This window comes from Cibotium barometz, chromosome 1 (assembly GCF_041138505.1).
Source record: "Cibotium barometz isolate CiBa-2024 chromosome 1, ASM4113850v1, whole genome shotgun sequence".
Taxonomy (NCBI): Eukaryota; Viridiplantae; Streptophyta; class Polypodiopsida; order Cyatheales; family Cibotiaceae; genus Cibotium; species Cibotium barometz.
Window position 1 is genome coordinate 31,340,571 of NC_141046.1, and position 21,433 is coordinate 31,362,003.

General features: G+C 44.4%; 1 protein-coding gene across 1 annotated transcript in view; it reads right to left on the bottom strand.

Moving 5' to 3' along the window:
* Positions 1 to 3,884: 3,884 nt before the first annotated feature.
* The window catches only part of LOC147641869 (ubiquitin-conjugating enzyme E2 2-like), a 36,367-nt gene continuing 18,818 nt past the window's right edge, over positions 3,885 to 21,433 (bottom strand). The window contains exons 3-6 of the mRNA XM_086800501.1: positions 5,017 to 5,109; positions 4,562 to 4,650; positions 4,338 to 4,423; positions 3,885 to 4,198 (exon numbers count right to left, since the gene is read on the bottom strand). Coding sequence (XP_086656627.1) covers positions 4,159 to 4,198; positions 4,338 to 4,423; positions 4,562 to 4,650; positions 5,017 to 5,109 — 308 coding nt within the window. The 3' untranslated portion in view covers positions 3,885 to 4,158. The remainder of the gene's footprint in view (positions 4,199 to 4,337; positions 4,424 to 4,561; positions 4,651 to 5,016; positions 5,110 to 21,433) is intronic.

Here is a 21,433-nt window from a genome sequence, read left to right on the forward strand (position 1 = left end):
ACACTTGAGACATAATTGTTAATTATCACATGGAAATTCCATTAGGATAGGTTTAACTCATAAGATTAACCTAGTGTTTAATTATTTACTACTCTCATTAGAACTTAAGGAATTCGGAATTAATGATAGCAACATTTAAAGCTAGCATATCTTTTGCTCCCTCCCTATTTTCACCTAGTTTGTATGTTTTTAAACAAGACACGGTTATTTCATTGGGTTGCAAAGATTTATATATAAAATACGCTTATTCCACTCAAGGATTGCAAAGATTTATATATAAAATATGCTTATTCCACTCAAGGGTTGCAAAGATTGGAGATCCTCTCCTTGGCCTTTAAGTTGAAGCATTGTACACACCTTTGAATATTAACTCTTTCACAGATTCACGTGGTATGTACTATTCAAACTACTATCATCAATATGTCAACTTGATGAAATTCAAATGTTTCTTTTATAACATTTCAAATTGGAATTTCCATTGAGAGAGAGAGAGAGAGAGAGAGAGAGAGAGAGAGAGAGAGAGAGAGAGAGAGAGAGCATCTTGACAGTAAATAGAAATATTGTTTGTAAGAAACAGTTCTTTAATTCAAGCATAAATGAACACGTTGAAACTAGAGAGATTGTATTCGGCTGAATGCTTTAGATAAAATAATGAAGAAACCACCGGCAACAACGGAGTAGGAAAAAGTTCACTTCCAGGAATTAATAGTTCATACACACTTAGGATGGAGGTAGTAGAATTATGATCAACTCTAATTGTTGCATTCCTTATAGGAAAGGTTGGCAAGCAAGTTTGCCAAGGATACAGCCTTCATAAACATATCTTGGTGGAGTCCTCTTTAGTGAAACTCCTATCATCAAAGGTAGAGCTGCTAGAACCCTTGTTGGATTCCTTCTCCTTCTTTTCCTTATTTTGAAGTTTAAAGTAATTTCCAATTGCATGGCCAAGTTTTTTACAATACTGACAAGTAAAAATCTTTGGCTGTTCGGAATCATCCTTAGCCTTAGAAGTTTCGTTGGAATTTTGATGAAATTTCTTATCCTTAGTTGCGAAAGCTTGACAATGCTAGAACTCTCAGAAACATACTTTTTGGATGTTCCTTTGCAGTAGTAAGCTAACAAGGCCCTGATAGGTAAGAGGGGCTACATAACCTCTCGATGATGAAAGACAGAGGGAAGTATTGAAACCCTGATAAGATTCAAGCAAAGAGTTAAGAGTGATGTTGTGGTTCATCACGAAAAGTAAAACAAGCTATTGAAAGGTTCATCACCAAGTAAAACAAGCTATTGAAAGGTTTAAACACAAACTATGGAAGCTTGCACACAATGAGAGAAAACAGAAAACAAGCTATGGGAAAGCTTAGCTCTGATACCACTCCTGGATCTTGCAGAACAACGGAGAGCCAGACTCACACACAGAATGAAGAGAAAAACAGAAAACAAGCTATGGAAAAGCTTAGCTCTGATACCACTATTAGATCTCGTATAATGGAGAGCTGGACTCACACACACATGATACTCAATGACAGGAATACTATTTGTAGAGTGTGAAAGAGAACGACAAGCTCAAAGGAGAGAGATTAAAGCTATGTACAAGAACAAAGAGAAAGTACAAATGAGCAAGCAACCCTAAACTATAAATGAGGTTGCTTATATATTAGCTAACCCTAAGGTGCACCTTCACAACTGGTTGGCCATGGGAAAAAACCCCATAAAAGTGCCATAAGTGTGTAACCTCACAGTGCAGTACTACCAAATATCTAACATGGGCTCCTTCTCTTTGGGAAGAGCTAGTTGGGAGATCGCTCGCTATTTCCATAAAGGAAGCAACTTCGAAGCTCTCCTCCAAACTGCTTCTAATGGTCACGATGTCATTGTCCTTGACAACTCAGCATGCGTTACGTTTTCGTGTGGTCTTCGGAGGCTATGATTGGATGATTTTGTTGAAATATTTACATTCTAATATTTTCTTGATGTCAAGTTCAATATTCAGTGAGATTGTTCTCTCCTTTGAATTTGGTGGCAAGACTTGATTTGCAAATTTATGTCTTTTTTTGTATTAAAGTATTCTCCTTGTAATTTGGTGGCAAGACTCTTTTAATGTGAATTTGTAACCTCTTAAGGGTGTGTTCTCACCAAAGAAAAGTCTACTTGTCAATGGATAGGTGTATTAGCCACCAACAAGTGAAACCTCACAAGTGCCAGTCTTATAGTGCTGAAGCAATTCATCAAAAGCCCTCCACAACGCTTTACACGTGAAACGAACGACATGCGTATTCAATGGAATTTCGACGGGTTGAGGTGGTGTACACCTACCTCCACTCAACAAAGACTGCAGCTGGATTGATCTCATGTTTGTCTTAGACTTTTATTTCAAAATGAGATGTCACAAGAATCGATTCAACAGCTAACTCTTTGGCTTTTTATAAAGTTGAGTCTCACGTCAAGGATGGACTTCATCACACAAATATAATTATTCAAATTAAGGCTTGATTGCCCTCATTTATTCATGTCAACCAAGAGTCCTAATTGTTTGTGTTGGATATTTCTTTCTAAAGATTGGAGATCCTCTCCTTGGCCTTTAAGTTGAAGCATTGTACACACCTTTGAATATTAACTCTTTCACAGATTCACGTGGTATGTACTATTCAAAATACTATCATCAATATGTCAACTTGATGAAATTCAAATGCCTCTTTTATAACATTTCAAATTGGAATTTCCATTGAGAGAGAGAGAGAGAGAGAGAGAGAGAGAGAGAGAGAGCATCTTGACAGTAAATAGAAATATTGTTTGCAAGAAACAGTTCTTTAATTCATGCATGAATGAGCACGTTGAAACTAGAAACATTGTATTTGGCTGACTACTTAAGATAAAATAATGAAGAAACACACCGGCAACGGAGTAGGAAAAAGTTCACTTGCAAGAATTAATAGTTCAGACACAATTAGGATGGAGGTAGTAGAATTTCATTTTTCCAACTAGACTCACGTATTTACGGAACCACTACACTACTTACATATTTATGAAGCAAATCTCTTTGACAAAACCTTCTGCATTTCATTAAATAAACATAGTGCTTGTTCTTCTCAAACAAGGCTTCAGCATTGAAACTCCAAATCATACATCGTAAAAATACAGATTAGCCCAGCTGCAAGGGAAATGGGCTCCAAATGCAAAAGATTTACCTACAAAGTTTTGGATTGAAGGCATACATACAGGCACCATGCACAAGATGGGATGCATAATGGTTATTGGATTTGTCATGTTACAAACCATAAGACTTTGAGTTTAAAATGTCTTTACACAAAAACCCTAAATTTGTGTCTTGCACAAAGAATTTAAGAGACCCCAATTCAATCGAAGTTTATTAGTACCGTAGTAGTAGCACATCAACCCCAAACACTGAGTGACTTACAGCAAAGCTTGTGGATGGGCCTAACCACATGCACGAGCGGGCCCTTGCAACATATCCCTTCGTCTGGGAAATGATGCTGGAGGTGGAGGTCGGCAAGGGTATACACAAAAAAAATAGAATATACACCCTTTATGACATGAGAGAGAGAGAGAGAGAGAGAGAGAGAGAGAGAGAGAGATTCTTATTTACTTATGATGCCAGATATGCTTGGTAGCCAAGATGTATCAACATGGACTTGAGAGCTCTGCTCAGGTACTCGATTATCAAAAAAGCTTGCTCAGTCAGGATCAAATTGTGTGCACAGGCGCACACATACGCTAATGGTCGTTACTGGATATGGATATGGATAAGGACCTGGAGCCTGTGCAAATTGCACGCCATGTACCCACACTAGTATGCTTTTGTATTCGTTGAACAGGTGTTCCCACACAACAGATCCTAAAGACCAAATTTTTGGTAGACCCAAACCACAACCTCTAGGAAGTTTGATAATGGTAGAAAGTAGCCACATATGACACCACAAACGTCTACTGGTAAACTTCATACTGGTTTAAACAGACACCAAGTCCTTCCATATCATATTCAGCACACACAAATATCCCAGTCTTCAGGATCCCATTGTAATTTTCTGTACTTGAATAATCCAAGCTGTACAAGTTACATATAAAGTTTTGCAGGCGCGCGCATCCATTACCCCAAAACTGACAATCTGATGTGTTGCTGCCCACAGGAACCCAACTTCATGATTCCAACGACTTCCGCACACTCTGCCTTACCTTCCTGTAGAAACCACAGCCAACAAGCTAAAACCTCCAAGAGACAACTCATGACAAACAGCTTTCAAAGAAAGTTCAGCAGATAATTCAGATCCCTTCTGATTCAACAGAGCATTAGAAATCAAAGTAACCCAAGGAGGCACCTATTGTACGACTTGATATCAGTCTGATACAAATGGGCTGCATCTGGATTGGCTGGACTGGCAGGATTCGGATCTGTAAGAAGAGACTGGTTGCACAAAACTAAACCTTAATTAGAGCTGAAAGAGGGTCAAAAAATCTATATATATATATATATATATAGAGAGAGAGAGAGAGAAGAAGAAGAAGACAAGAGAAACCAACGCTCCAAAGTGAAGGAAGGAACCTGAATGGAAGTCAGAATAGTTGAAACATTATGACAAGGTGACCAAGCATCCTGAATAATATCCATGCATAGGGTACCATCACTGTATACTGCCAATACGCAAGCACAATGTAAAGCTTGGTAATTAAAGGTGACTTAACAGAGTGTTAAGGCTTCACTGCGGTGATAAAAGGTGACTTAACATAATATTGACACTTTGTGGTGATAAATAAGGGTGACTTAACGTAGTATTAAGCACCTTAACGGAAGGTGAACAAGTTATCTAAACCACCTCACCACTAGGATGTAAAGCTTGGTAATTAAAGGTGACTTAACAGAGTGTTAAGGCCTTGCTGCGGTGATAAAAGGTGACTTAACATAATATTGAGGCTTTGTGGTGATAATTTGTTAAGGGTCACTTAACGTAGTATTAAGCACCTTAACAGAAGGTGAACAAGTTATCTAAACCACCTCACCATTAGGATGATAGACCTCTGAGGTAAATCTGACCCTCGGTGGCTTCTCAGGATAGTGTTCTCCGAAGATCAAACGTAAAGAGAAAATTCCACCTGGACAATAAATAGAGTTCCTCTGTAATCAGTAAAAGTACTCGTAATTTAATTTAAACCTACCACAAAAAAGCATATAAAGAAAAGCACTGCTCAGAACTCATGCTAAACTAGTAGGCAAAGGTGAACGCCTTAAGTGCTGCAATGGGATCCATTGATAAATGATGTGCTCGACAGAAAGCTACTAAGCCTACTGGACCCCACAGCCAACTAGTCCAAAGAAGAGAAACATTGTGTAGGTACTGCCAATACGTGTGCTTCCTTTGAAAGTCTCCTTGAGCCACATCTCTCTCTTTTTGTGCAAGCTCATACCTATCAATCCATTTTTGCATCCCTCCACAATTGTACAAATAGAATTAATTGATCTTTAGTTGTAGCCATTCATTGATGCTTTGCATAATTCCTTTGCCTTGTGCAACTTCACCCAAACATGAATCCTCCTCTTTGTTCCAAAGTTGTGCATTGCAAGATCAATTTGTGTAAGAAAATTGGTGATACATACCAACAATTCTTACACTAGCCAATCTGCCATGCTTCCATCTGGCAGCACTCTTTGTCTATGTCACATCCAATATCTTGCTGGAGACAAGTGTATGGATTCTTAGTAGTTGGTCCAACCACAAGGGATAGTTGTGGAAGCAAACCTCATCCCACCACAAGGCCTTGCTTATGCCTCTGGCCTTCTACACCACCATACTGTTGTCATAGTCACCAGGACCAGGAAACGGACCGGGACCAGGCCAGGTAGAGGAAACGAGACCGGCCAATTAAAGCAAACGAAAACGGCAGGAAACGACGTGTACAACTTAATGCACGAAAAACAAATACTTTAGTATGCCGTAGGACTCACATAATTAAACATACACAAAGTATTCAAGAAAACATTAAAAGAACTGGACATTTATTTGCTCAATGAGATCTCATTATGTAGTACAATGAAATACATCAAGATCATGAGGCTCTACATATGCGTACAACAAGACAAACTAGAGGGGGATCTCAATGCCAAGGTCTAGATCTAGTAAATCATCTAAAGGAAAAGAGCCTGCACCGCTAGAACTAGCACATGTGTCCATGGGTACACTACACTGCTCCTCTACATCTGAAGTACTCTCATCCTCCTCTAACCAATGTTTCCATTCTTGTCGATTCTCTAAGTGCTCTAGAAGCCGCAAATTTGCACTACCAAAAACCAAATCATCGGTTTTTCCAATGCCAAGTTGGTTTCGCTTTTTTGAAGCAATGTGACTGAAAGAGCTCCAAAGCAACTCTAGGCAAGAAGAACTCACAGCTTGGCTCAAGATCTTGATGGCCACTGAAACCGATCCCGTCAAGTGGGAAGACTCCGTTGGGCACCCACACGCTTAATAGCACAACTTTAAAACCACAAATTTGAACCAGACAACTTAATACAACTTGAAATTGAAATGAAATGAAATGGAAAAATGGACACCAGCACTGGGGCCGGAACGGGCCGACCCCCCCCCCTCAATATATGATATATTTATTGGGAGTATTTAATAAATACAATGCTCCATGGGTTCCAAGAACCAGATGATGTCCATGTACATATGAAAACAGTACCAAACAAATATGCTCGAAGTCAACGTTCGAAGTAGATACTCGAAGCAGAACGACCACTAGCGTGGTCCAGTCTCTACGGTCCTGTGCTTTCACTGGACTCCGCGGAGAGCGCCTCACTGGTGTTCCGAGACCATGCACAAACAGGCGCTCTCGTACTAACGCCTGGCTCTCCCGATCTCAGCACCTTTGGACCGGGGTTCTCCAATAGAGCTTGGACAACCCGGCACCAAACGGGTGTTACCGTGGGGAAAGAATCCCTTAGCAGATTTAACACAAAGTACTTTATTTAAATCTTAAATTTCACTTACTTGAGGATGGCAGATAGAGGAAGTCCAATACCCATGTGTACAGTTACTTGAGTGAAACACCAGTTGTTGCCACTTGAAGATGTGCAACCTTGTTGAGATGGCACAGAGGGCAGCCTCTGCAGTTCAGCTACGTATGGCTGCAACCTGCGCAGCCCACCTGTAGGAGAGGAGATGCAATAGGCGCCTGTAGAAAGATATGCAGCCAGTTATGAAGGGAAACACACGCACAGCTGCCTGCAAGAGGAGGCAGCGCAGTCTGTTATGAGGGACAGCACACGCCTGGTTGCAGCCGCCTGAGAAGAGAGAGAGTCACGCAGTCGGTCAGCACCCGCCTTGGAGCAGTAGCACATATAATTCAGCAGCCGCTTGGGAGCATGGGGAGGTGTTTGGTTGCAGCCTGTAGTGCAGGGGAAACAGTCGCCTGAGAGAGAAGCATGCGCAAAAGGGATGGTCGCCGGTAGTTGATTTCCACGAGGATGGTGGAAGCGGGTGATGTCCACGCTTGAAGGAGAAAGCCTTTTTTTATAAAAATTAAGGTGGAGTTCAACCTTAGTGATTTCCACGCTTGCATGTGGGTGAGGAGTGTGGGTAGGTGACCATGCCCACCCCCACACTCACGTAAATGGGGCTCCCCACCTTGGCCCCTAAGTGGGTGCCCAAAGGGGGTGCCCACTTTTAAATAAATGTGAACACTTAACCTTATAAAACAAAAGGTTAGAAATAAAATATTAAAACAACATGTGCGATATACTTACCACCTGTTCACATGCACCAAAACTCGTCAAAAAACAGAGCAGACTTCACGACTCACTGGCAGGCGTCCTCGCTCAGTAAGTAACACGTCAAGCAGGCAAACACAAAAATACAAGTCATGCGAAAACAGTTTCAAACATGCAAAACATGTGTGCATGTGCAAATAGTAACATGGACATATCTCCCGTTCATGGAACAAGTACAAAATATCTGTCGGCACAAAATTGGCACGACATAAAAAACATAAAAACCTGGTCTTCCTATGGAGTGACAGTCCCATAGGTAAGACACAGTTCCAGGCACGAGTCTCCCTATGGTGTGACACTCCCATAGACAAAACACGGCACGAATACTGGCTCTTCCATGGCGTGACAATCCCATGGGTCGAACACAGTCCAAGTCATACACGGGTGGCACAAGTCTGGCTCCCGTCCATACGACACCATCCTGCTAACACACGGGTGGCACCAATCTGGCTCCCGTCCATGTCAGCAAAATACTGGCCTCTTCACATGAGACACCGGCCTGGCCTCAAGTGAACGAGACACAAAATCTGGAGATGGACCAAATGGTCAGCCAATTGGTGACATCCCCCCGGGCTTCTAAAGAGTTGTCCTCAACTGAAAAGCCTCAAGATATGCCTACAACAACTGTGGGTAATCAACAAAATAATCCTCATTTACCCACTTGGCATCAATAGGCAAAAGCAGTTTTCTTCTTCGTGAGATCATGTAGAGGAGTGGCAATCATAGCAAAATGCCTTATGAAACGCCTGTAATACGAACATAATCCCAAAAAACTACGTACTTGATGTACGTTTTGCAATTCGGGCCAATTCCGAATGGTCTCTATCTTTGTAGGATCCATTGTAACTCCATCTTTGGATACAATATGACCCAAATAATGAATCTCTGAAAGGAAAAACTGAATTTTCTTGGCATTTACGAAAAGTTTGTGCTTCCGCAACTCTTCGAATACTGTGACCAAATGAGTTCTGTGTTCCTGCTCATTCTTGGAGAAAACCAAGATATCATCAAAGAAGACTCCTCTGAACTTGCGATGGGGTCGGAATATCCTATCCATCATTCGATTAAAAGTAGCAGGAGCATTGGTGAGACCAAAAGGCATTACCAAGAATTCATATAATCCGAAGGCTGTCCTGAATGCAGTCTTATGGACATCTTGTGGCACCACGCGTATCTGGTGATAACCACTCTTCAAATCAAGTCTGCTAAAGCAAGCTGAGCCATCAAGCTTATCCAGGATATCATCAATTCACGGAATTGGGAATCTGTTCTTGATGGTAAGCTTGTTCAAAGCTCTATAGTCCACACACATACGGAATGATCCGTCCTTCTTTTGAACAAGAAGCACAGGAGAGCAGTAAGGTGAGGAACTAGGCTGAACCAAACCTTTCTCTAAAAGCTTATTTACCTGCTTCATGATTTCTTCTTGTTGTGCAACACTCACTCGGTATGCGGGTTTGTTGGGTGGAGAACTACCTGGCACAAGATCTATGCGGTGATCTTCGGGCCTTTGGGGAGGTAATTCACCTGGCAACGAGTCAGCAAAACAATCGTTGAATGCATTAAGAAAATTCAGCCTATCATTAGACATAGCATCCACATTTTGATGATTTGGCACAAGACTATCACGCACAAAAACCAAGTACGCTGAAAGACTCTTTTTCATTGCTTTATTAATTTGGATGTGTGATACAAGTGGGATGGAATCCCCTTCTTTGCCAACATCAATAAAATGCATGCGGCGTTTATACATAAAAGAAATCATATTAGACTTGTAGTCTTTACGGGGCTCAAGCCTATGATGCCACGGCTTGCCCAACAATACATCACATCCATTCAGTGGAGCAACTAGAAAATGCTCATTATCAAGGTAGCCCTGGATATGGCAACTTCCCTATCAAAGGGGTAACCTACACCTCTTTACCAATAAATGCAGCTTCGGCTTCAATCTGAGGTCCCATGTTCTCAACCTCAATACCCAATGCAGCTGCCATTTGCATAGAGATGAAGTTGTCAGTTGCACAGTCATCAAACATGAATAAGGCGGACTGATCCTTGATTTGCCCCCAAGCCTTGCAAACCATTCGCTCTTTTGCATCATGACCTGTATTTCCTTGCACATCAGGAACTGCATGTACATTAGCTTTGGTGTGCTTGTCCTCGTGCTTTGGTTTGCGATCTGGGCATTGTCTTTGCTACCACAAGAAAAGCATTTTCCATCCTTGGCATATTGCTCTCTTTGCTCCGGGGTTAAGCCGAATTTGTTCTTTCTTGGGCCCTGATCTTTAGATGTGTTATTTTCAGCTTTACCACCCTTGTAGGACTCCCGGAAGTTCTTTTTAGGTGGCTGTCCACCCTTTTGCTGATTTGGGACAGCCTCGTCTTTCCCCTTGGAACATACTTGATCCTGCTTAATCTTGAGCACCAATTGCTCCGTAGCAAGAGCAGAAGCTATGAGCTGTTGCAACGTATGTTTTAGGTGCAATTCAATGCCCAAACGATGTGCTGGTTGCAGTTCAGAACGAAACTTCCTCTTTCTTTCATCCTCAGTGATTTGCATAAAGGGAGTCACTTCCAGCAACACTTTCCAGAACTTGTTAACATACTGTTGCAGGCTTTCATTGTCTCTTTGTTCCAGCCTGTCCCACTTTTGAGTGAGAGTTTGCTCCGCATTTGGTGGCAAAAACTGAGCATAGAATCTGTCTTTAAATTCCTTCCAAGTGGAAATGGGATCCTTGGTGATCTTTTCAGTGATCCACCAATGAGCAGCAGTCCCTTTCAAAAACATGCTAGCATGGCATACTTTTGATTTTTCAATAAAGTCCTCGTCGCTAAAAGCAATGTCGAACTGTGCCACAAATGCTAACACTTTAGAAGCATCATGTTCACCATGAAAGACATCAAACTTAACAGATTTGTCACCTGCTTTGAATTCTTTGAGCTTCCTGGCATAAGACTCATGGTCTTCTCTTTTTCTTTTCCCCTTGTCCAACGGGGCAGCCCTATCTGCATGGGCTCCATGGGCCGTCATAGAGGTTTCATGAGGCACAGTGGCATGTGCTCCACGAACTCGAAACTCGGATGCATGTGACTTACCTGCATATGGCAATGTCTCTTCATGAGACAACTCAGAAGGCAAAAATTTTCTAGAAGCAGACCTGTCACCATGAGATACATGTCTTGCATGCATGTGACTTTCATGCCCTCCATGAGCACTGGCATACATATATCTGTCAGGCTTTGTGCCTTTTGGAGAAGATGCATGTCGAGAGGTTACTGTCACCTCTTCCTTTTGCATAAAAGATTTCAGCCTTTGAGATGCGAGATCTCCATGCTTCAAACGTGGTGGATTTTTGAATTTCAGCTCTCCGTCATCCCCCTCTTTGATATCACCTTTACGGAGGAGGTAGGCAAGTGCCAACTCCCTTGGTTTCTTGCCCACTTCATGAGCCATTGATTCAAAAGTTACATCTACCATTGCATCAGCCTTCCTGGCTTCAATAGCACTTTGCACATGGGGATCTTCATGCAAAAACTTTAACTCTTTTGAGCTTGCAAAAGTTTTCTCATATGTTCCATTTCAGCCCTCATAGCATCAGGCTCTTGTTCAAGCATAACTGTCTTTCCTGGAGACAGTTGACCCTTTGATTCACTATCAATAACCCTTTCAAGGGGCTTGTGTCTTCCTCGCAGGGCATCAGACCCACAAGAGGCACTAGATGGACCCCTCGAATTCGGCACTTCCAAAGGGTTGCCTTGGCTGTCCATTGTGTTTAAAGTTTGCTAAAAGCGGGATGTCCAGTACACAGGTTCGTTTCCCCACTAGAAAGAGAGAAACAACCGTGCTCTGGTACCAATGAAACCGATCCCGTCAAGTGGGAAGACTCCGTTGGACACCCACACGCTTAATAGCACAACTTTAAAACCACAAATTTGAAATGGACAACTTAATACAACTTGAAATTGAAATGAAATGAAATGGAAAAATGGACACCAGCACTGGGGCCGGAACGGGCCGACCCCCCTCTCAATATATGATATATTTATTGGGAGTATTTAATAAATACAATGCTCCATGGGTTCCAAGAACCAGATGATGTTCATGTACATATGAAAACAGTACCAAACAAATATGCTCGAAGTCAACGTTCGAAGTAGATACTCGAAGCAGAACGACCACTAGCGTGGTCCAGTCTCTACGGTCCTGTGCTTTCATTGGACTCCGCGGAGAGCGCCTCACTGGTGTTCCGAGACCACGCACAAACAGGCGCTCTCGTACTAACACCTGGCTCTCCCGATCTCAGCACCTTTGGACCGAGGTTCTCCAATAGAGCTTGGACAACCCGGCACCGAACGGGTGTTACCGTGGGGAAAGAATCTCTTAGCAGATTTAACACAAAGTACTTTATTTAAATCTGAAATTTCACTTACTTGAGGATGGCAGATAGAGGAAGTCCAATACCCATGTGTACAGTTACTTGAGTGAAACACCAGTTGTTGCCACTTGAAGATGTGCAACCTTGTTGAGATGGCACAGCCGCCTCGTTGAGAAATTAGTGCAGCCACCAGGATAAGTACAACTTCAAAGACCACAGCCGCCTGCTGTGAGGGAAGGAGTACCCACAGGCGAGAGAGAAGATGCTTGGCTGCTGTGTGCAGGAGCCGGCTAATTTGAATGTGTAGCTGTCAATAGATGGTGAGCCGTCCTGTTGGAAGACAGGCGCCTGAGGTAGCTGGCGCAGAGAGGGCAGCCTGTGCAGTTCAGCTACGTCTGGCTGCAACCTGCGCAGCCCACCTGTAGGAGAGGAGATGCAATAGGCGCCTGTAGAAAGATATGCAGCCAGTTATGAAGGGAAACACACGCACAGCTGCCTGCAAGAGGAGGCAGCGCAGTCTGTTATGAGGGACAGCACACGCCTGGTTGCAGCCGCCTGAGGAGAGAGAGAGTCACGCAGTCGGTCGGCACCCGCCTTGGAGCAGTAGCACATATAATTCAGCAGCCGCTTGGGAGCATGGGGAGGTGTTTGGTTGCAGCCTGTAGTGCAGGGGAAACAGTCGCCTGAGAGAGAAGCATGCGCAAAAGGGATGGTCGCCGGCAGTTGATTTCCACGAGGATGGTGGAAGCGGGTGATGTCCACGCTTGAAGGAGAAAGCCTTTTTTTATAAAAATTAAGGTGGAGTTCAACCTTAGTGATTTCCACGCTTGCATGTGGGTGAGGAGTGTGGGTAGGTGACCATGCCCACCCCCACACTCACTGTCACGTGCACACCAGTCAGGTGTACAGTGACATGGCATCATCATTAGCATCATCAGGAGTCATCAAGTATTTTACTGGCATTTATGCAATTTTATAGGTATTTTACTGGCATTTATGGGGCAGCCGACAGCAGTTGTGGACATGGCATCTGGCCGACAGCACTTATGCTGGCCGACCAGCAGCATGCTTGCATATATATACAGGCGCCTCTCCATTCAGCATAGCAAGCTCATCCTAGCAGCATTCAGCCCAGTGTGCTCCAACGCATCTCCTCCAGGAAGCTTTGGGAGCAGCATATTCAGCCAACGCATCAGCATACAGCATTCAGTCCAGCATATTCAGCAAACGCATCTATCTCCTCAGCGTTTTCCTTCCCAGGAAACAGGAGAGCATCTGCGTTTCATCATCAGGACAGCAGTTCATTCAGCATATTCAGCATATAGGCAGCATATTCAGCAGTATAGATCCATTTGGATCTCATTGTAACCGCATTCATTCATCTAATATAGCTGCATTGCATTGACACATATTTGTCTATCTCTTAAACATCATTAAGTGCAGTTTAGTCAGACTAAGGTTGTGATTACTACGGTCATAGGCTCTCACATGTCACATTGGTATCAGAGCGTTACAGGGTAACCAGCCTTAGAGCATGTTCATTCCATCAGTCATACAATCAGACATCATTTTTATCGCTTCCGCACAGTTAAACCCAGTTCTCAAAATTTTGCAAGCCACCCTTAGGGATTTTCCCTTAGGTTTGCATCAGTAACCCATCCATCTGCATTCTTGCACAGCATATAGGGTTGCACATGGCTTGCATAACAGATATCCTAGCAGTCAGTCTTGCATACATGTTGCCCATGAACTCTCAGGGAAGAATGACATCCATCATCAAAGGAGGACATAAGTTTTGGGCTTCAACTGGCAGCAGCAGGGGGTTTCTCTTCCACAGAAGACGGAAGTTTGCTCCAACATCGCCTCAGGAGGTTCAGAGCTTCAGGTACGACGGAGATGGTAGGTGAAAGGTTTCCACAGGCAAGTCAGGGGTGACTCAGGTATTTGCCATTCAGTTCCCACAATACATAGAGTCTTGGCTCGAAGGATTTCACTCCTGCAGACGACCTCAGTCCCGGCAGCAGCAGAAGACAGAAGGGGGCAGTGGTTCGGAGGAGAAGGATCACAACGGAGTCGAAGGTTGCCAGGTATACCACCCAGCAACAGTTTAGCAGCGGGGAATGTCACGTGCACACCAGTCAGGTGTACAATGACATGGCATCATCATTAGCATCATCAGGAGTCATCAGGTATTTTACTGGCATTTATGCAATTTTATAGGTATTTTACCGGCATTTATGGGGCAGCCGACAGCAGTTGTGGACATGGCATCTGGCCGACAGCACTTATGCTGGCCGACCAACAGCATGCTTGCATATATATACAGGCGCCTCTCCATTCAGCATAGCAAGCTCATCCTAGCAGCATTCAGCCCAGTGTGCTCCAACGCATCTCCTCCAGGAAGCTTTGGGAGCAGCATATTCAGCCAACGCATCAGCATACAGCATTCAGTCCAGCATATTCAGCAAACGCATCTATCTCCTCAGCGTTTTCCTTCCCAGGAAACAGGAGAGCATCTGCGTTTCATCATCAGGACAGCAGTTCATTCAGCATATTCAGCATCTAGGCAGCATATTCAGCAGTATAGATCCATTTGGATCTCATTGTAACCGCATTCATTCATCTAATATAGTTGCATTGCATTGACACATATTTGTCTATCTCTTAAACATCATTAAGTGCAGTTTAGTCAGACTAAGGTTGTGATTACTACGGTCATAGGCTCTCACATGTCACACTCACTTAAATGGGGCTCCCCACCTTGGCCCCTAAGTGGGTGCCCAAAGGGGGTGCCCACTTTTAAATGAATGTGAACACTTAACCTTATAAAACAAAAGGTTAGAAATAAAATATTAAAACAACATGTGCGATATACTTACCACCTGTTCACATGCACCAAAACTCGTCAGAAAACAGAGCAGACTTCACGACTCACTAGCAAGCGTCCCCGCTTAGTAAGTAACACGTCAAGCAAGCAAACACAAAAATACAAGTCATGCGAAAACAATTTCAAACATGTGTGCATGTGCAAATAGTAACATGGACATATCTCCCGTTCATGGAACAAGTACAAAATATCTGTCGGCACAAAACTGGCACGACATAAAAAAACATAAAAACCTAGTCTTCCTATGGAGTGACAGTCCCATAGGTAAGACAAAGTTCCAGACACGAGTCTCCCTATGGTGTGACAGTCCCATAGGCAAAACACGGCACGAATACTGGCTCTTCCATGGCGTGACAATCCCATGGGTCGAACACAGTCCAGGTCATACACGGGTGGCACAAGTCTGGCTCCCGTCCATACGACACCATCCTGCTAACACACGGGTGACACCAGTCTGGCTCCCGTCCATGTCAGCAAAATACTGGCCTCTTCACATGAGACACCGGCCTGGCCTCAAGTGAACGAGACAAAATCTGGAGATGGACCAAATGGTTGGCCAATTGGTGACAGCCACCTCCTATAACTCCAGAACATCAGCTCCGTAATCCTCCCACCACACACACACATCGGTGGTCAACCGATCCGCCAATGCATTTGCTTTACCAAATCTTTTCTTGCAAGCTCTGTAATCAGCCAGTTGATTCTTGATCAATCTTTGCTTCACAACATTTGGTTGTAGTCTCTCCAAGACAATGCCTCCCCCGCTTCCGCCAATGGGGGAGAGAGAGAGAGAGAGAGAGAGAGAGAAATGAAATGATGATGATGAAATGATATATTAACGTCTTTAGAAGGCCAAAATGACCTATGAGACCAAAAAGGTTACAACAATTGGTGGATCTGATACAATGTCTGTGTAAGAAAAGCTAAAAACAACTAAACAACTAACTAAAATTGAAACAACTATGAGGAAAAGTACGGTACTAGGAGCTCCTAATGGATAACATCTGGGAGGAAAACTCCAGCAACAAAGGTAAGCATCATACACATCACTATCCAAAGATGTCTCTCATCGGTAGATGGCGGATATCCTCAATGTCCTCCATGGTGAGTACTCTGACTGGACGTCTCCCATGCCGTGCTAGTATGGTCCTGATCCTCTATTGTAGTCTCCGCCGGTGTTGAGATGGGCCTCTCATCTTGGGGCGCGTGGACCGCTCCAGCTCTATAGCCCGATCAATCAATGTACCTCTAGTGCGGCTATACTCTGGGGCTAGCTGCAATGCCTGCTGGCCTGACTGCTCAATCTCTAGTCGAAAGAAGTCTGTAATCTGCCTCTGTAGGTGTCTCTCCCTCTCTGATCCCCTCTCAAGAGACCCTCTCTATGTCTACGAAGCTCCAGCAAGTATAATCCGAGGCATCTCTGATCCTGGTATCTCATGACTCTAGAAAGTGGTCCGAAACCCTCTCTAAACAGGCAGTGAAAACGGCCTCGTATCTCATAATATACTGGACAGTGACATATGTAATGTAACTCTGTCTCTGGCTCCTTCTGGCACAGCTGACAAATCCTGGCCTCAGCTGGTACTCCTCTGAATCTGCCAGTCTCAATCTCTAGCTGGTGTGAGGATGTGCGCATCTGCGCATCTGACCAATAGCACACCGTACCCCATGAGAAAGATGAGTATCCATGTAGCTGGGTCTAATCACAAACCCATCCTGCGTGAGCTGGAGAAGATGATCTCTATAGAAAGCCATCTTCGTACCAAGCTCCTGTGTCGGCTGTATCCACGTCCTCCTGCCTGATAAGTCTGGTAATCTCTGCCCGTGTGAGAGAGAGGGAGGGTGCATCCAGGGAGTACTGAAAACAGTTCTTGGAGTTGGCAGTCTAACTGAGATTTCATTGCCTTGGAAAGGCAGTATGGAAACTTCCTCAGGGAATCCGAGCCTAGGAGGAGGTCTATTCTGTGGTCCTCCAATCTAGACGGGGGGAGTTGGGGAGGGAGATTATCCCAAAGAAAAATCTTCTAGAACTTGTCATGGAGAACCTGGCACTTCTCGGAAGCACTGGCCACCGTCTGGAGAACCTGGCACTTCTCGGAAGCACTGGCCACCGTCTGGCCAGTGTGGATGTATATCATCGCACACTGTGCGCCTTTCCTGATTTCTCGTTTAGCTTCTAAATGGTTTATGAGAGGAAAGTTCGAGATTCCTAGGTGACATTTAATAGTCATTGGGGCTTTGGGCACATTCCGGCTAATCTCGAAAGTGTGCCTGTCCCAATCGATATCTAGCTGGAACTTGTGAAACCACTGAATTCCCATAATTATGTCTACTCCTACAAGAGGGGCAACCATAACATCGTGCACAAACTCTATGCCCTAAATGAAGAACACTAACTTAGCACTATGACCTTCAAACTTGATGCTCGTCATCATGCCTGTGCTAAATCCCTCAACTTTCTTGTCCACCAAAGTCAAGACGAAACGGGCTCGATGAGCGGCCTGTTCCATGACGTGCTGCCGCTATCAAACAAGACAATGACTCTCTTGCCACCTATGTAGCCAAAGGTCTTGAGCAATTCGTTGCGCTCATACTCCTGGTCATGGGTGCCCTTTTGCTTATCTTTGAGCTCCCGGCTAACGATTGCACCAACCGAAGTATTGGGATCTGAAGAATACCTTCCAAGTACCAACTAGCCAAGATCACTCTATCAGTATCTGAAAACCGGCCTTCAGAAACCAAAGGGCGGTGAAACAAACACTAGCACATAAAACACTTCAACGCCATTGAGGACCTAGAAAAAGAAAACAAACAGGGGGAGCTAGAGTGCTCCTGCAAACAGTACACGGACACCGATTGGCCCCAAAACGGAGTGGCGCTCCCTGCGGTATTTCTTTAATTGATTATAAGAGCTTTGATTACAATAAAAGGCTGGGAACTCAGCCGACACAGTAGAACCCCTGAAGCCTGCAAAGAACCTGCATCTGGCTTCTTGTCCACTCGGCATCCACAAACAAGTCCAGCCATTGTTCGCATCGAAAGACTCTTCTCACATTGAGTCTGCATACAGAAGCTTTCTCCCATAATCAAGGCTGCCACAACCATCCATAGCCTCTCACACTATGAACAGCATCACACCCTGACACATCCAGAGCTTCTGTATCACAACACAGACTCCCAAACTGTCTCTCAAAAGAGAACTCGCATCACAGCACAGCATACCATACAGTCGACACACCTGTACCAACCCTCTCTACCTTCCAAGGGTACTATCCATCTCTGTCATGGATTCCCTGACCCTTGCCCAATCAGTAGCAAGGCTGTACCAAACATGTGTCCATTCCTGTACCTTCTGCCTGCATGTGACCTATCTCCTGGAGAAACCCAAAAACATGTTTCCTCGAGAAACCTACGACCTGTTTCCACATGAAACCCTTAGGCCTGTTTCCCTTTGAAACTTCTGGCAACATAGAGATGCACCCATATCTGTAGGTCCCACTGTTCCTTTCTAGCAGGAAGAAAACAATCTGCTCCATGAGCACGCAGCCATGCGAGCTTGCTTCACTCCCATGCCAAGAAACATAACCAAATGACCTTGTACTTGCAGCCAAAAACCCAAGTACATTGCTGAATTTGCAGCCAAACAAAAACAGCCCATAAACTGTCCCAAAACAGTCCCGAACCAAAGCATAGAGAAGCTGAAAGTTCCATCAGTTGAACGCCATCGACATGATGTCTATGTTCATGGAAAACCAGCCCTTGTTCACCTTTATGTCCTGAGAAACCAGCCCCTGTCTACTTTTCAGCAGAGGGAGAGAGAGAGAGAAAGAGAGAAAGGAAGCTGTGACTCTGTCTTATAGCGCAACACAGCAGCCAGCCTTCAGTCTCCAAAAAGCATGCATAAATAGACACTCAGGTGCGCCTATACTGCCTGTAGCGCAGCCCGCCAGCAGTACCTTCCTGCTGTCCGTATAGGCCTGCAACTACCACCTGTACCAGCCGCCAGCCAACCTGCAGCAGCCGTACAGATCTGCCACGTGGACTGTACCTGCAGAGTAGGCGCCTCCAATCTTGCAGCCGCCGGCCTATCCCTGCAGACCTGCGTAGCCACACAGTCTAGCCTGCCGGTATGCAAGAGAAGGAGAGGGAGAGATAGAAAAGCCAGCGCAGTCCAACCAGCATCTCCTCTCTTCTCCCAAAAAGCACATGCGCCTCATCAAGAGATAGGCGCCTCTTTTGCCTGCCAGCCCCTCTTTTTCCCAAAAAGCACACGTGGCCCCAAAATAGCATAAGGGCCACGTTTTTCTTTAATGAAGGGCTTTATAATAATTTTTAAAGGTTTTTGAAACCTTTTAAGTTAAAATCTCTTTGTCCCCTTCACACTTGGGGTTGTCCACACATGGGCTCCCTTTTTGACTCCAACCTGATGCCATTCACACTGTCCACCATGTCGCCGTGCACACCTGCATCTTGTCCAGAGAAAAACACAGGGTCGTGACATATCCCCCTCTTGAAAAATGGCAAGCGTCCTTGATTGCACTCAATGGCACAGTAAAGCATCTTATGAGCAAATACACCCCATATGACAAAAACAATGGCCTTCCAATGCATCTGGGTGATAAAACAATCATCCTGCACAATAGGCCACACTATCACGCCAAAGTGACAAACACCTCTTGCTTGTTCCTTCAGAACCTACAGCAAAAGTCTAAAATCAAATGGAAACACGTTACCTGTGTTAGCCAAAAACAAAACCATGCATCATTCTACATATGGCACACATATGCATGACACACATATGCATTCGCAAACAATATGCTCCTCAAAATGCTCTACCTACTCCAAAGTAACAGTCTAAGGGCTGCTCGCAAGCCTTACGCCCATAGGCATTCCGCAAGACCCACGACTGAAGGTAAAACATGAGCATATGAAAGCACTCAATGCATCCAAACACTACATCTACCAAGTACTTTCCCACATATGTCTCATAGCCATCCCGCAGGAGTCACACCCAGTGGTGCTTCCATGCACATAATAAAGTACTTGATGTATCATACCAACATACATGCAGCATATGACACAATGCAGAGTATTTTTCCAATGTATTCTCAATGATACCAGGATCCAATGGCACCAGAATACAAAAATACCTCTACCTCAAAAAGTGTATGCATACATGCACAAATAGAGTTCGATCCATATTTCCATGAACCAAAACAACTCTAGGACTGCTCGCAAGACTTATGCCCTCCATAGAGTTATCCATAGTTGCAATTAGAGTTCCAGGTGCGCGCGACTGTGAACCATACCCAACTTTTCCATCATCTGTGACTAGTACACAATATCATAGAAGTCCCATAAGCAGATGTACTGTCAGCCTCAGTACCTTCGGGTGAATACAAAGATGTCACCAAGCGACTCCTAGATGACAACTGAGCCTGTCTGTAACAAGGGAGCGGAGGTGCTACCCCCCTCTTGAGCATCAGGCAATGCTCCAGACCTATGCTCTGCTGAACCTGAATGAGTCGTAACAAGAGTCGACTCCAACTCAAAGGCATCAAGATAAAGCTGCAACTCCTGAGGCGAATCTGCTTAGTCACCCTCCTCCACCCACTTCGCATCCATCAGTGAAGCTCCTCCATCCACTTCGTATCCATCAGTGAACAGCTCTTGAACTTCACAGGATAGCGACGGGAAACCTTACCCTGTACCTTTCTTTCCTTATGTGCCAGTATATGCTCAGGAATAAGAACCTCGTCAAGTTCCTCCACTTCCATCTGAGCCTCATCTGATACATCCTCGGGCACCCAAAACCTACTTGCACTCCACCCAAGTGATAAGCACAAGTCCTCGATGAAGCATAGTAGATCACCACTGCTAAACATAGAAAGAAACTGTCTTCCGAACCCATGAAGCCTTCGTGAAGATACCACTGGTGACAAACTATCGAAAGCCATAGCCTTCAACGCATCTCCTGCACCATAACACTTCAACTGCTTCTTGTTCCTGGCCGACTACTTCTTGTCCTTGGTGTCTTTTCTCATGAGCTTCATCTTTAGCTCTTGCTCTTCACCTCATATAGGCAAAGACAAAAAATCTTGCACCTCCTTTTCACTTTCCTCATGTTGAAGCTTTTGATGTGACTCTCATGAGACAACCACGAGCTCGCCCCCTTAGGAAAGTTGGCGATTGTCCCGACCAAAGCAACCACGGACTCGCCTCCTTGAGAAAGTCGACGATGTGTCCCGGCAAACGGAACCTTGAAAACCGGCCTTCAGAAACCAAAGGGCGGTGAAACAAACACTAGCACATAAAACACTTCAACGCCATTGAGGACCTAGAAAAGGAAAACAAACAGGGGGAGCTAGAGTGCTCCTGCAAACAGTACAC